The sequence below is a fragment of the Caretta caretta genome, chromosome 18 (assembly GCF_965140235.1).
Source record: "Caretta caretta isolate rCarCar2 chromosome 18, rCarCar1.hap1, whole genome shotgun sequence".
In the NCBI taxonomy this organism is placed as follows: domain Eukaryota; kingdom Metazoa; phylum Chordata; order Testudines; family Cheloniidae; genus Caretta; species Caretta caretta.
Window position 1 is genome coordinate 20975693 of NC_134223.1, and position 16609 is coordinate 20992301.

The window sequence follows — 16609 nt, forward strand, 5'->3', positions numbered from 1 at the left end:
CTCTGTTTGCAAGTACAGTGACTTCTAAGAAAGAGGAGGAGGATGTGATTTGGAAAATATGGCCCTACACAGAGAGGTAGCTTTTTAAACCAGTGGTGGACTGTGTTTCTGAGTGTCTGGGCCTTAGTCTTATCTACCTTCATTTACTCAGGCACCACGTGGGTTTCAGAGTGTTACCAGAAGAGAATGGTAGGTATTCGCCTCTGCTTTGCACTGGCATGAATGACTGCACAGGATGTCAGGCAGGAAAGGGTTAGTCCATCTATTCATGAAAGGCATCCATTAACTCCCACTGACTTCAGTCCCAGCTTTCCTTGGGTAAATGCTGTATAAAATTAAGGATTTCAGGAGTTTTAACGGTAAGAGTAATTAACCACTGGAAGTGCTTACCAAGGGTCGTGCTGGATTCTGCATCACTGGTCATTTTAAAATCAAGATTGGATGTTTCTCTAACAGATCTGCCCTCAGAATTATCCTGGGGAAGTTCTGTGGCTCATGTTCTACAGGAGGTCAGACTAGAGGATCACAATGGTTCCTTCTGGCCTTGGAATCTATGAATCTATGATTTGGCCCAATGATTCTTTAGAGAAAAGGATATGGGCATGTATCTAAGACATTGCGCTGATTATCATTTTAGCAAACTACTTTAGATTAGTTAAGTAAAACTTTAGTGGCGGGGGGCAGGTTAAAACTCAGAATTTTGTAGTCCTGGAATAAAAGTGGAGAAGAAGCAATGCTTCAATATGAAAGAAAGTCTGAGTATTTTAAATCAGCTCAAAATAAAAAAGTGACTTATGGTGACAATTCAATGCGAGGTGCAGCTCTTCGTTTTATGTAAAAAGACTAATTAAAATTGAAGTGCACCCCACTGCACTTTCTTTATTGTCTGTAATATACCAGACCCCTTAATAAAACCTAGAGCGCAGGGTGTACTGCAGGGACATAAACTGGTAGTTAATGATGTAATATACAGTGAAGTGCAGTGCTTAGCCAAGCAGGTCAGCCTGGTAAATGAACTCCGGAGATAGCTGCTCTGTTTGAAGCACCTGGTTCATAACAGTGGGTTACACATGAGGAGCAAGAGTGCAGCCACTCTTAGCCTGGAGCTGATTAACAAATTTGCATTCCATGCACTTCCTTAAGAAAAAGAAAACATCACATAGAATATTGTCAGTTCCCTGGCCTGTTTTGTGTTAACTCTGTATACCTCTCTGATCATGCCAGATCTGGCCATTCGTTATGGACAGTCAGCAGGCTGTAGTTCATCTATTTTTCTGTCCCGTCTCGTTCTGTTTCATTTCATAAAATGTTTTACAGCTCCGTGGAGGTGCAATGTAAAAAGGAAACACAGACCCTTTTATTCCAAGATCACGTCATCACAGAAAGGAGAGAAGTGACCCATTAAGTCAATTTTCCTAGATGCTGTTGACAATAGAGGTTGAAGGATATAAACATGATCCCATAAGGAAACTAAACGCATCATTAATATAATGTTATGTTGTTTTAAAGCTGTGTATTGGAACTGTACTTGTATACATGGCACACTGTAGCCTCAGCATTTAGCTTGGTACTCTTGCTAGACTGTCCCTGGCATAGCTATTGGTATCTGTATTTTGAATGAAGTTAGGTATGTACCCAGCTCTAGAATGTTGCCATGCCAATTTGAACATTGCTGACAGCACAGTTCCTGAAGATCAGCACCACTGATGTTCTGCAGAAGAATGAGGTTTCATTTCCTGTGGGCTACTTTCCTTATGGCTTTAGTGGCCTGGATTTGGGATTGGATTTAATTAGCATGTAATGTCAGGTCTACTTTGGGAGCTTGTGAGAATGCTGCAGGTAGGGAAAATGGATCAGTCAATTTGTGTGTGTGTGTGTGAGAGAGAGAGAATTTCATCTTACTGGATTCAACCCTGAAGTTTCAGAAAAAGTAATTTGTTGTACATTGATATATTTTCTGTCTTTGAGTTCAGAAAACTCTTGCTGCTGACCTTCTTATTTAATTGTCTCATCTCCTTACTTCTAATGGGCATGGACTCCAGGTAGATAAATAAGAAGGAGACGTAGGGAAAGGTTTTTTGTTTTATGTAGAAAAAAAGAATTTGATATGGAAAACCTGCATTTGAGATGCAAAAATTAAAATATATGAATTTATAGATAAACATATTTAAAGGCAGGGAAGAGAATGAAAATGACTCCTGTTAAGGCACTGTTATTGAACGTTTCTGGTGTGAATCTGTACATTGATAATTAATTAATTACACAGAAAGCCGGGGGAGACATCTTACCAGCAAGTGAAATGTTTATTCTTCATAACTACAAAGGCAGCCCCAAATTTGCAATGTGTTTCATACAAGCAGCGTGGAGTATCCTTGAAGTCAGTGAGGCCCAGGTGTCTGTGCACACCATCGGTTGCAGGATCTGGACTTTAAAGGTAGATTTGGGTTAATGAAGTCAAGCCTTTTATGCCAGGATTAGTAACATGAGTCTGCTTCTCAACCCGGCCATGACTGGAAATGCCTCTAACCACTCGAGTTAGATTTAAGTTTGTGAATAAAGAGACAGGCTGTTGGGAGCATGACTATGGGTTATATACTGTATCTAGCTAATATACAGTTCAGCTAAGAATGCTGAGGTCAGAAATGCACACACACTGGACATATTGCTAAGGACTTTTCAAAGTAGAATCCATTCTTGAGTCATTCAAAGCATGGCAGTGTACTGTTCCTGTTTCATACCCCTACTTAAAAAAATATTTAGGCCAAAATTTCAAAACTGGACATTGATTTTGGATGCCCCAAGTTTTGGGGGTTCAACTTAAGACACCTTGAGGTCAGTTCTGAAAATGTTGCCCTTAATATGTAGAAAAGCAGATGGCTTATTCTTTTGAAGCTACAGAAGTCATTTTCATTATGTTTCTTCTGGTCTGGTTATCAGATTTTTCTTCTCAACATGGGTAAACCTGGCATGCTACTCTAATAGATACACAAACATTGCATTGTAATCTGTTACATAAATCATTTTCTTTCTCTTTTTCTAATACAGTTCGATGTCTGTCCGCAGGTCAGGTTGCCCGGTAGGAAGCCATGCTTGGATATTAATAGCCATGTTTCAACTAGCCATGGATTTCACCATCTGTGAATCTGTAGCCCAAGGCCAAGGGTTTAGGCTCCTGCAAAGGCCTTCTCACTGGCATAGATTGTCCCATAGTCCTTTGTGGAGTTTTAAAAATGGACAGCAACTGAGGATTCCTGGCCCTTTTTGGAACCATGTTTCTTCTCATCCGGAACGATCTCATGGGCAAATACAAACATATCATTCAAAAAGGCCACACAAAGCCACAGACCAGTTAGCAGGCTTTTATAAAAGCATGCAGTCCAAGCACTCTGCTACTGCAAAACCAGCCCCTTCTGTTGTAGATGGGAGCAGCAGGGGTACAGACCAGCAGACTCCTTTGAAAAGGGGGAAAAGGCACCTCCGAGGAAGCAATTTTGATCACAGAGACAGGAGGCCCACCACGGTGCCTGAAGTAATTGTATGGGGCCCAACAGGGGAAGAGGACTCCATGGAAACCAGTACGTTCCCTGGGAATTATGGCACCACCACGACTTCCGCTTTACAAACCAGAACGACTACTGTGGCAACCACCACCACCACCACTTCCACCACTGTACGGTCTAAGGGGTTCACAGCATCACCCGTGCCAGGGCTTAACAAACACAAGAACAACCCTGGCAGGATTAGCACAACGGAACCCTACACCAGCCACAAGAGCAATGGAAAAGAAGCCCGTCCACCTAAGTTAATGGGAGACACTACAGGTATTTTCTGTCTGTCTGATAGGGTTTTGTTTTAACTGTTGATCTGGGCTAAGTAAGAGCAAAAAACCTATTGCCGAGGGCAGAGGTGTGTCCTATATGATGGGCACCAATGAGGAGACGGTACTGCGGGACAATGCCACAATATAAACAAGGTGCAGTGTCTGACGAAGGCTTCATATTGTGTTGGCTTTGCCAGGCTGCAATCATCATTAAGGAGTAATTAAAGAGAACATTATAGTATAATGTCCAGGTTTCAAAACAGTTAAGCAATTTTCAGTTAGGGAAAGGTGGGTGAACAGCTTTGAATAAAATGAAAACTGACCTGAATTTTTTTCTGAAATTTGATCTAAACTTTTTTTGTGATTTGCAAAACATCTGTATACTCTTTCTACTGTATTTAAATCTTCCTCTGCCTTCTTGGGTTCCCCAGGAATATAGCAGTATTTTTGGTTTGATCAGCAACAGGAAATCTCACAGGAAAGACTAGCCCAACAAGATTTGCAGCCTGGTTTTGCAAACTCAAGAAGCGTCCAGATTTTGGGGTGTTTGTCCAACAAAGTATTTTGCTGTTCACATATTTCTTTCTAGTCCCTTTCATACAATATGTCACTAATCATATACACACTGTGGTTGCTAGCTCTGAACTGCAGACAGATTCTATATGCAACATGCAAGTCTTAACAATCCCTGAAAAGTGTAATAATAATCAATGTATTAATGTGGCACTCTGACACAGTACAATATGCAAACAACCTAGATTGTTGGTGTTTCAGCTTTGGTGACTGCGGAGAAAACTGAGTTTGGTTTTCACTATTCTTTCCCTGATTTAGATGCAGTTTTTCATTACACAGAAGCATACAGCAATGCCTGCTGAAGTCATTATCATAATTGTTTTCTGCCTTACAGTAGTACTTTTTTCTCATGCAGACTGGACACAAAGGTTACTTTAGTGCAAGTTAAGCTGGGAGAATTCTGCTAAAGAAATCACAAACCTTTGTGTCAATGAGAGCTACCGATTCCTTTCATTTCTATTCAGGACTCTTCTCAATTGCTCTTCACGAACATTTGTTGAGTAAGCGTGTTTGCAAGAATGTTCTCAGTCAGAGAACATGCGGTAACTATCTATGTTGTGATACATATGCATGCATGTTGATGATAAATGTGTGTGGGCCATCTCAGAAGCTCTTTTTGGCCTCAGGAGTAGGAACAACTTCATTTGACTTAGGTGATCAGACACACCAAGTTCTGAATACCCAATGAAACAGTCGAATTGAGCAATTCATGTGCTGAAACGTGTTCACTTACAACATTCCTCAAGTTATTATGGTTAATTAACGTATTGGTAAAAAATCTGCAAATCTGAAAAAAAAAAGCTACAAAAAAACCCCATGTTCTAATTTCTTACTAGAGTCAGGGGATAAATCCTTCATTAAACTGTTCACTGTGACTAGTTTGTTCAGCATAATTCAGGCTCACATCAGAGTCTCCCATCTAGCCTCTGCCAGGGGTTGTGAGCTTCTAGCATCTCACTGATAAGAGTTGGTTTCTGATCAGACTGCAGTGTAAGTGTTAGCCTGGGATCTCAAATGCTCCCTATTCTCCTCAGCATCATGTACAGTGTATGATATTAAAAATAAAAACAACCCATCAGGGCAGCACTTTGGATTACCTAGTGTCCCTGAGGAAGATGGTAATGGGATCAGGCTACAGGCATAGAGCATTGATTAGTGCTTAGGACTGGGACACAGCACCTAGCAAAAGGGGGTCCTGGTCTAGGACTCTTGGTGCTACCACAGTACAAGTAAATAATTTTAACAATAATAAGCCTGGGGTTGTGTTAGAGGCAAGGTCTTCTGTCGGGTAAGAATGTTGCAGAAAATTGAGAGGAATTTGGGTTTAAAAATGAACACTGGGTAAGCCGATGAGAACTCTGATCCATCATCTTTATGTAAGACATTTGCTAGGAGTGTACAGAGTTTGCCTATTGCCTCTATAAATCCACAATCAATTTAGTGCAGCACTCATTTACTATAGTATTTAGTAATATTTAGGAAAATATACTATTTTCCACCGACACCATTTGCTGTGTGGGAAAGCAGTTTTCCATTTATTCCAAATTATATTTATTTATTACTAAAGTTATACCATGGAACAATATTATGTATCTTGGCAAATTAATTCACATTACATGGACGCTGAGTAGTCCAACAAGTCAGATGCTTATCTGAGAAAGAATTATAGGGTTTCATGATGCAGTCTCCATCCTGATTAATTTCTCTAATAAACCCTCTTCAGAAAAAATGTCACTCCTAACTTCAAGAAGTTATTCATATCTGTGAAAAGGAGCCCCGCCTACACAGCAGATGAGATGTCAGCCTCAGCTGGCTCAGTTAGCGACAGAATATCAGTCACACTCTCCAGCACAAGAAATCTAACCAGTTCATACTAAGATATTTGATGGAATGCTAAGATTTACTTCCCAAACCGCATGTTGTTTTCAAAGCAGATAGTGTCATCAAGTCCTATTGTTATTAGCAATACTTACATCTGTAGCTAATTACATTTGTACACATGCATGTGAAATCAAATAGGTGCCTTGCACTGAGAAAATTCCTGTTTATTGCTGTGGCTTAATTACAAATGGTATAACACTGTCAAAGTGTTACAGGGTATTGTTGAGCTGCTGGGATATCAGGGGAGTAAGTCAGAGGAGAGTCTTCCTCACCCTGGACAGCTGACATAGGCTTTTTGTCTAAAATGTGACTCATCATTTATTATCCCTGTAATGTCAAGATTCATTAACTGTGTTGCCAGTCAGTGGTCCTGTATCTGGGACACCACTCTGTGATCTAGGCACATTGCCTAGGTCAGTAGTTTGTGTCTAAGTCGTTGCCTTCTCCTCTGGTCTTTATATCAGGTAACCAATGTTATGATATTTCAGAATTGCCCAAGGTTTACTGAGTAGTTTGAAGATAACACTGGCAGTTTGGTAAGGGTATCTGACAGATATATGTCACTATTCAGGAAAACATTGCAATATGTTTCTACTTGAACTATCAAATGACCACTGATAATTGTCACTGCACAAACAGGCCTTCAGCAGATTTCTGTCCTGCCCACTAGGATGACAGACAAATGATCTCAATAGATCCAGTAGAATGTAGGATTGGGATATTGAGGTGGTGATTTTATTTGCTTTTCTCACCATTGTACTTTTGGTTGAGTTGATCTGTTCAGTACACGGACTTCAGCAGAGCCGCTCCACAATGAGTTTGATCTCCTGGCTTGGCTCAGAAGTGCCCACAGTGATTGTAGCGAAGTCTTAAATTTGTATTGGTGATTGATCTCTGGAGGTTCAGTCTGGAAGTGTTGTCCACCATTGACAGTAGCTGGAGCAAGCCTCTAGAAGGATTCCTGCATTTGGTTTCTGGCTTAGATGCTGACTGGGTCTATTAAGTTGATGAAATAACATAACAACTCGGTACTGCAATTTACCCATCCGTAAAGAGTCATGGGGTGCTCTACTCACCAATGGGGGGTCTTCCTTCTGGCAGTTCTGGGGATTAGCTCCACCTAGTTCAGCACCTCCTTTCTTCTCTTCCATCATTGCCGCTCTCCTCCCGCTCATGGAGATGTAATACAGCCATTTCATGACTCAGCCCTTCAGCCAGGTCACACTGTGTTTTTCCCTTCCAGGGGAGTCTTTCAAAGACCCTCTGCACCAGGGTTTCTACCCCCTTTCTTTCTCCCTTACCTCAGGGAGAGACACTGCTGGCTTCTTCCCTCGAGAATCCTGGCTTGATAGGAGCCTTGCTTGTTCCCTCACAGATGAGCTTCCTACTAATTAGCGCCCTCTACACAGCCTAAATCTCCCCCATTTGCAGCTTAATTGGTTGATTGGGCCCACCTGGCCTAATTCAACTCTCTCAAGGTAGGTGTGGGGAGCACACCTCATCACAGGTACACACTGAGCACTTTGTGACTATTAGACCCCTTTCAGATATCTCAAGTTGGGCTCCCAAAACCTGAGGCACCTAAAATCAGTAGTCACTTCTATAAACGTAAGCCTAGAATTCTAGTGGCTCTGCAGTTGTGTGTGAGGCATCTTTAACTGCTGTTCAGTGAGGCCCTACAATATACAGCACATAAGGAGACAAATGTAAGCATGTTCTAATGAAAGAAAACCTTTGATCTTCATAGCTATTCATAGTTTGTTCTCCAGCTTAGATCAATCAAAACTCAAGGATGAGATAGCATGGACCGAGATGGAACAATGCTTGGTAATTTTTATTTTGGTACTGGAATTCGCTTACACCTTTTCAAGGATGTTCCTCCAGCTGCTTTGTCATTGTCAGCATGATGCCTCTAACATCCCTTACCGCGCTGACAGTCACAAAGTTTTGCTGCGGCCTGACTGATGTGGCTCTTGCTGGGATTTTACCATTTGTGGGTCTTTGAACAGCTTCCTAGCCTCAGCTTTGCAGTCCAGCTCAGCTGTGAGAGCTGGATGCTGTTCTAATGAGAATCAAAAATGAAAGGGCAAGGTGCATCTCCCGAACCCTATAATTGGGTTTAAATCCATGGTTGTTAGTCACCCAGGGCCAAGTCCAGTGCCCCTCGTCCAACTGAGTATCCCTTCCTCAGGCCGCAAAGCTGCTTGAAGCGACAGTCACTAGGTTGTTCCTGAGGGCTCTGCAGGACAGTGATTCACAGAATGCTAGTGGATCTGCACAGATCAACAGGCCTTCATCCTGCCCAGCCTCCATGTAGCCTGTGCTGAGAGATTCCAGATCCAAGCCAGCCTCTCCCAATTCTCCTATCCTGTCCCAATCCCCTGAAGGCTCATGCTCAGCCTGTGCTTCTAAGATATCTGGGAATTGAAACTCACCAGCTGACTTTTATCTTTTAGCTCTTAACTCTCATTAAGGAGTTTTCAGAAAGATTTGAGTTTTCGTTAATTGGCCTCTTTTACTGAATAAGTGAATACAATAAAATACTTTTGTTGGCTAAAGGACCTTTCTGACCTTAGCTGTCCACCCTAACTTGAATAAAACCTAAACTCTGAATATCCCTTTATTTTCTTCATCTGCATTAAATCATAGAATCCCAGGGTTGGAAGGGACCTGAGGAGGTCATCTAGTCCAACCCCCTGCTCAAAGCAGGACCAATCCCCAATTTTTGCACCAGATCCCAAATGGCCCCCTCAAGGACTGAACTCACAACCCTGGGTTTAGCAGGCCAATGCGCAAACCACTGAGCTATCCCTCCCCTCCCCTATATGCTGGCTGCCTCAAAGACTTTTTTTGGGGGGGAGAAGCTTTCCACTCAGCTCTTTCTCACTCCCTAGGTTAAATCCTAGTAAGGGCTTGCAATTGTTTAGGTTAAAAAAAAAAACACAAACAAAATGAAGACCTCCCCCAAGATGGTTCATGATTCATACACTGGGGCACAAAAGGTTAAAATTCTAGCAGGGGATGAGATTGGTAGAGAGTAGATGTTTGATAGAAACTAGTACATTGTGGGAAACTGATGAAATAAATAAGAGGATATATGTATATACACACAGTCTGGGCCAGATCTTCCTCTAAACTCCAGTGATGGTTAAGGGGTGTGAACTGGGATGGAGCATCCTCAGGGAAGGAAACCTAGGTAAAATAAATATTGCTCCAACATCTAATATAACCCCCCCTTTTAAGACAAATACCCTATATAGGTACTGACTGATTTCACCTGCTCAGCTTCCCATTGGGACACCAAATTATGTCCCAGGCCCTGGTAGTTTGCTTTTACAGTGTGTGAGAAATACCAAATATTGCTGTGCTGAGCTGCATTAAATGGGAAGAAACATTACAATAGCAGTGGGGTCTCCCTGCATTTCCCATCACTTCTGCATGGAAGGGCAGCAACCAACTCTGTCTTTAAGCAGTGAGTAAAGTATCCTGTCTTAAATAATGCCATACATATGTAAGGCCATGCATTTTTCAAATTCTGCTGCTCTCTGCTACACGAGGCTGAGGCAATGGAAGTCGTTATACTTTGCCTGGAAGTACTATATGGTTAGACATTAAGACTATGCGACTCGTCTGTACTTTTTTGTCTAGTTCAGTGAACATTACAAATCATTGTCTTGCAGTCTTGTTACATTAGTGCTGCAATAAGCAGAACGGATAAGTAAAGTAAAGCTTTCAAGGCTGGAACACTTCCGTTTTCCACAACAGATCCAAAAAGTAAAGATTTCTATAGTGTTTACTCCCTGAAAGATTCAAATGAAGAGAAATAAGCTTTGGTAATAGAGAAGGTGGATGTGAAAGACCATGGATTGTACCGCAGAGCTGCAAACAAATAATCAAACTCAGCTGGACTACAACAAAACCTCTGTTCCAATCCCACACTGTTTCATATGGATTGAATGCTGTTTACCCATGTGTCTTTCTTCCTCTATTTCTGTCATGCACACGCACAGACACACGAACACACACCCACCCGAACTTGTGCATATGCACACAGAGACGCTCATACTCAGACATTGGAGTCAGTCCAGATTTAACCACAGCAAGAGAGAAAAATGTGGATCCTATACTTTATGGGATGAATGGTACAGAGAGATAGGACTAAATGAAGTTATTGAATATTAATATTCTCTAGAAATGCTCTGAATGTAGCAGTTGACACTACACCACCCATAGACGCACCTGTACACCTATGCGATGTCTTTCCTGCTCAGTGTATATTAACAATAAGGGCCTTGGGGAACAATCTTGGTATTTCCTCGGGGATTAAGAATTGCTACATCTGAGAACATCAGCTCCATCCATCTGGTTGTTAATCCCCAGAGCTGCTCTGCTCCTCAGTCCTATCTTTGTTAATGGGTCTGTGTCCAGTGTGATCGGCCAGCATGCATTTTACTATTATTATTTTAAAGCAGTGCAGGTGTTTGTTGAACATTAGCGATAGCCCTGCCAGTGAACAAGAGCTGCATCTCGAAGATCCTGGGGACCAGATTTTGGCTCCCATTTCAGCCCCTCTGGAACATTCGGTGTCAAAAGGGCCGTAAATTGCCTTAACAAAGTGACCGAGCTTTGTCCTGGCAGGGGGGACCCTGCGTGCCTTAGCATCGACAAAGGCGCTCTATCGTCTCTCCTTCCCTCCAGATGTGTCTGGGGCCAGAGTGTTGCTGCATCCCAAGAACCCTTGGATGGCAAAAAGGCCCCACTGGGGCTGTTACCAGCTGACGTAGTCATTTGGAACGGCATCTGGGCTATTCTACCCTCTCAGGGACAAATCAACCCCCAATAGCTCTGGGAATCAAGGAAGCAAAAAGGTGATGTATAGTTACCTTAGCCCACCTGACTGCCTCAGCCAGATTCAAGTATTGGGGCAATATATTGAATACATCCTGTAATCCAAAGGTAACTGGTTTCCCCTTTGTTCATAAAAAGTCTTCCTATTCAATGACTGTATTGCAGTAACAGAAAACGCCTGGACCCTGACATGTACTAATGCACCCTGGCATTAAATTAGTTTTGCGATAGTTAATTCTGATTAAATACCTAGCATATTAATACTTCTATATATAGCTAACAATACATCATTGTTTCAAAACCCAGAGGACTGGGTGGGAACTTACTTGAGTGGGAATATAACAAGTGAAGAAAGAAGAATATGGCCTGGGTTAAGTGGCTGTACCCAGACCTGTTAATTTGTAGACTTTCATACTTTCGAGGGAGAGTTTTTCTCTGGAAATTATACTTTATTTTCTTTGCATTAAGTAGACTCCACTGATACATGAGTAGACACCAGTTCTGCAAACACTGACTTGTGCATTCGGATATGTCCATTGGAGCAGTCCAGTGTTGTTATAGTATTAAAGTTTGTTTATATTGTGGGAGAGCTTAGGGGTCCAGGCCATAGACCAACAGCCCATTGAGCGGGGCACCCATACAAACAGAGAACAAAAAGATGGGCCCTGTCTCAGAGAGTTTGTGAGATTGCTCATATACATAAGTGTTTGCAGGGTCCTGGCCAGAGATTTTAATTTACTTATTTTTATTCTGGTCCAAATCTGTGAGGGGCGCACTGTGAATATAGAATCTGCACTGGTTGCTGAGTGCTGGGCTCATTCCCTTCATACAGTGCCTCTCCGCATTTTCCAAACCAGGCGCCCCCTCCCAGCCTCTGCTTCAGTACCTTCATCCTTTATCAGTAGTAATGAGGTGCGCCTCTTGTCCTCTGAATGTCATTGGTGCCATATACTGTTACCTTAGAGACCCTGCAGATTTGTGTTGGAAGGCTGGACTCCCGGAGGCAGAACAGGTAAAATGCTGCATTCAATGTACAGTTTGTTTTTCTTTAGAAACCAACCCACTTAGGCAAAAATTCTCTCCCTCCCCCACCTTACTGAATAAAGGGAAACCAGAAAACAAGATTTATCTGTGAGCCACTAGCTGCAAAGCAGCTCTTAAGGTAAATTCATGTGGAATAGAAAATATTCTGCTGGTAAGTAGGAAAAAGATAGAAAAGTGAGTGTGTTTAATATACATAAAAGTATATACGTGAATAGAAAGACTAGTTGGGGGTGGTGGATTTAATTGTGCAAGGCTTTTTCGTTTCCCATTGAGGCAAATAAAATCAGGTATGTTTATCTGTGTGCAACCCCAGTTTGTTCTGTGTGTGGCACTCCAGGCATGTGTTCACCCAGGCATAGTTTACAATTATGCTTTTCAAAATGTACACCTCCTTTTGGGGGGGCTGTCATAATCATTTTACAATAGAGCATGTAAAGAAAGAAATAATTAAAATTCCATATTGCTGCCAGACACAAAGGTTGTAATGGGGCTTTTAACACAAGGCAGAAATGATTGTCTCTGCAAAACATGGTGTCTTTTGCAAAATGCTGAATATCCTCTTTTCCTACTGGCTAGGCTAAAAGAAAAAGAGGGCATTTTTTTTGTAGTCTGGGCATGTCTGGCACTCACTGAGTTCTCTGAAGCTTTCTTTTTATTATGATTAGAATAAAGTAATTAAACCTGTAAGTGCTTTCTATGGCATAAGGCAGCATAGCTCTCTGTGCAGTCTGCTTCTCTGAATAGCTGTTTGAAATGTGGTCAGTGTCTTAGTCCTCTTCTTAATGGACAGGTGTCCACATCGCAAATGAACACTGCAGCTGGTACTAATTAGCACCCTTCCTTGAGAGTGGGGAAAGAGGTCAAGGATTGACTGGGTCTAAGCATCATCCTCCACCTCTGTCCAGTCTGCCTGTGTCCATCTCTGAGTTTTATGGGACATCACCCCTCATAGGCACTTTCTCCATCAATTAAGACACTTAGTATGGGAACCTTGTTTGGTACTGCCTAGAGGGCTTCACTCTCCAGGGCTGTCAGTTGGAATCCAGAACCCCCTCCTCCACCCCGAAACCCAGGTCAGTTCACTAAGAATTTAAAATGAATAGACAAGAACCAAAATAGTCGGCTGCCCCACTGAGAAATGACCCCCATCTTCAAAAAGCGGGTATAGGATAGGGGGTGCTGGATGAGCAATCAGATGGTGCATGCCAGAGGCTTCAAAGGAATTAATTAGAGCTAAAATATGTTTAAAAGAAAACCCTGAGCAGTTGGAAGAGAACTGCCTCTTTGATCTGCTTTGCTAAGACATCATGATCTGCTGCAGATCTGGGAGTTCCAGTAGCAGCAGAGAGGAGTGAGAGAAATGAGGTTAGGAAAAATTTACTGGGAGACAGTAAATTTACCTCAAGAGGTGGCTGGTTTAAATTGTATTAACAGTGCAGGTGGATTTGACAATGATAGCGAGTTACCGATACTTGCAATTCTCTGCTCCGTGGATGCTGTGTGGGGCACCCTGCCTAATCACAACTACACGAATGCAGAGCAAAGGGGCACCACTCCATTGTGCAAGGGGCAAGCGAGACTCGTAGCTCCACATCTTTTTGAAATGCCCTGCCGGTCTCTGCGGTGCGTTTCCCTGAGGACAATCTCCTCTGGCAATGGTGCCATTTCCTCCACTGCATTCACGTATGGTGTGGCTGCACCTTGCTGCAGCCAGGTGCCTCGTCCTCCATCGGGTGCGCACAGTACATTTGAAGCCCAGCCCCGCTGGGTTGCAGTGACTCACGCAAGTAGGCCAGAGTTGGGCCACCACCTCTGAGATGTCAGTGAGGTCTGAGGTGAGCTGCCGTGGGCTGTGAATGTGAGCAGGCCCCATCACACAAATGCTTTGGGCGTTGTAGAGGTGGAACCCACGTTCTACCACTCTCCCGTAAACAAAGCGGTGGCAGGTTGGAGTGACTGATTATTCATCAGTGTGAGCTTCGTCTTCCGAGGGGTGCATCATCATTTCTAAGCCCTTTCACATCTTGCACTGGATAATGTCAGGCAGCCTCTTTCAGACTCTGGGAGGAGATGTTACCTGTGGTGAGGAGGGAGGGGAACAAAGCGTATTAAGGGGATCCAAGAGTCCAGCTGTAGAATTACAAGAGTCCCTGATCTTTAGCCAGTCCTTCTTTTGGAAGTGAATTCGGCGCAGCTGAATAGTCACAGGCTGTGGAATGTAGCTGCAGGGCCGGTGGAGCTGGGAAGCTGCAGGGTGGGTTTGCTACAATGCCCTTGCCAGAGCAGTTCAGCCTTGACCTGGAGAGGACACTGGGTGGTGTGTTGAGGATGCCTGCATGGAGGAGAAAAGGGGGGTGTTCTCCCAATTGGGAAACATACTCAAACTTGCCTTGGCCAAAGGGAAAGTCCACCAGGCCTAATGGATCTTTTTCAGCCCTATTTTCTGGGTCTTGCATCTTCCCTCAGCTGGAGCAGGTTTGCTGGGACCATCTGATGGAACTAGGAGATGTTTCCATCCCAAACTCTTGCCCGTATCAGCAGGGATCCAAGGGAAGAAGGTAGGGAGGCCCGCGGGAGGGGTAGAGCACACAGGACTACCAGGCAGGAGCCAGGTCTTTTGGTCTGGCTTCCCTGGAAGAAGGCTGATCCACCCACCGCTCTGCAAGGGTTGAGAGTACAGAAGGCAGGATGAAGGGATTTATGGCTGGGACGTTAACTTGCTGCTAGCAGAGCCAGCTGGTGTCCAGGTTTCTGCTGAGCTGCGTAGTGACCTGTTTTGTTCACTGTGTTTGTGATCACAGCTTTGACAGGTTGGGGTGGAGGCAGCTAGGGCTGGTGCCCTGCCAGCAAGATGACGTTGGGGGCGGGGGGAAGTGTTGACAGATAGGGGGAGAGGTCATAGCACCGAGCCTAGGAGGAGAAGCTTGAAGAGGTCACATTTCCTGGGGTGTGGAGTTTGAATCCTGAAGGTAGGTTGTGGACGGGGGAGGAGGCTGTGCTTGGGGGCATGGGGCTGAGCTTCCAGCAGGTGGGGACCAATGCAACGGTACACAGTAAAGGGGTAGCCGTCACTGCACGGGGCGGGGGGTAGATCTGTGTAGCTGTTGTTTATAAGGTTGCAGCCATTGAACCTTGAACACAAGTGTTTTATCTCCATGTGGGGTTTTGTGGCCTACTTGCTGGAACAAACAGGTCCTGTACCTCCCACATCGCTCACGGGGATTAGGTGTGTTCCTTCTGAAAGGGACAAACTGATCTCTCCCCCCCCCTCCCCCCGCAAACAATACCTACTGTTGCAACTGAACGAACAGCTTCACTCACTCCTTGGGGCTGAATAGCCTGGAAAATCTCTGCCACTTCTGTCCCCCACTGCATCTCCAGATGATACCAGTGGAAAGATCCAGATCCTTGTCTGATGTAAATCAGCACAGCTTCATTCACTGCAGTGGGGATATGCCAATTGGCAACCGCTGGGGTCTGGCCCTTCAAGTCCACAGTGGAGCTCACCAAGCAGCAGTGCCTGTCACTCTTTTAATCTCCTTACAAGCGTGTTACCCCAGCTTCTTGCATTTGCCTGTGAACAGCCCATCAATACTGCAGCAGTGAGTCCAGCAGACAGAAGAAAAGGAAAGAAAGACAAACCCTCCTAAGCGCTCACCGGGAAGTCTATTGATTTGCAGGTTTATAATGGCTGTACTCTCTGCTGATTGAAACCTCTGTCCAAGGCCTAAAATAGCTTCTTACATGCTCAAGTTAACCAGAAATGAGCTGTGCTTTTATTAACTGGTCAGCCAGCTCATTTTCCTCCCTATTCACCTCCAGGCAGGGAAGAGCACTTTTGTTCCGGTACTAAGTGTTTGCTTGCTCCCTGGTTTGGCAGGTAGGGCCTGACCCTCCAAACCCGTGCTCACAGGAGTGGTCTTATGGCTAGGTTGGCTTGGCTGGGTCCTAACCCAGGAGTCTAGACCTCAAACAGGCCAGAGCAGACAGGCTGTCCCATCCTTTGGCTACAGACCTTCATCCATTCTCCTCCTCAGTGCAGATTCCTGCCAGCCACGTTCCTCCCCACTGGGGGTCCTCCCTCCTTTTTGTCTTCCTGCTAAACATTGTCAGCACACCAGGCATCCTCAGCTGTTCCCCCTCCCCGCACCCATCTGCTATGGCAATGCAAATGGCCATGGACTCCATGGAATTTAACTAGATGAAAGTCAATAAAGACAAGGGAAAGGCACGACACTTAGAAAAGAAAAATCAACTGCATGACTGGCTAGGCAGTGGTACTGCTGAAAGGGATCTGGGGGCTATGGTGTATCACAAACGAAATGTGAGTCCACAATGTGATGCAGGCACCAAAATGGCTAATTTTCTGGGGTATATTAACAGGAGTGTATATAGAAGACCCAGAAGGTAGTTGTCCCATTTCACTCAGCACAGATGAGAATA

The 16609-nt window shown here is 44.0% G+C and overlaps 1 protein-coding gene across 4 annotated transcripts in view; it reads left to right on the forward strand.

The window, feature by feature from the left end:
* Positions 1–16609, forward strand: part of AJAP1 (adherens junctions associated protein 1) — a 114996-nt gene that overhangs the window by 45072 nt on the left and 53315 nt on the right. For 3 of the 4 annotated variants that reach the window (XM_048824851.2, XM_048824854.2, XM_048824855.2), the window contains exon 2: positions 3046–3821. In XM_048824851.2, coding sequence (XP_048680808.2) covers positions 3046–3821 — 776 coding nt within the window. The remainder of the gene's footprint in view (positions 1–3045; positions 3822–16609) is intronic. The other variant, XM_048824853.2, reaches the window with a different exon arrangement.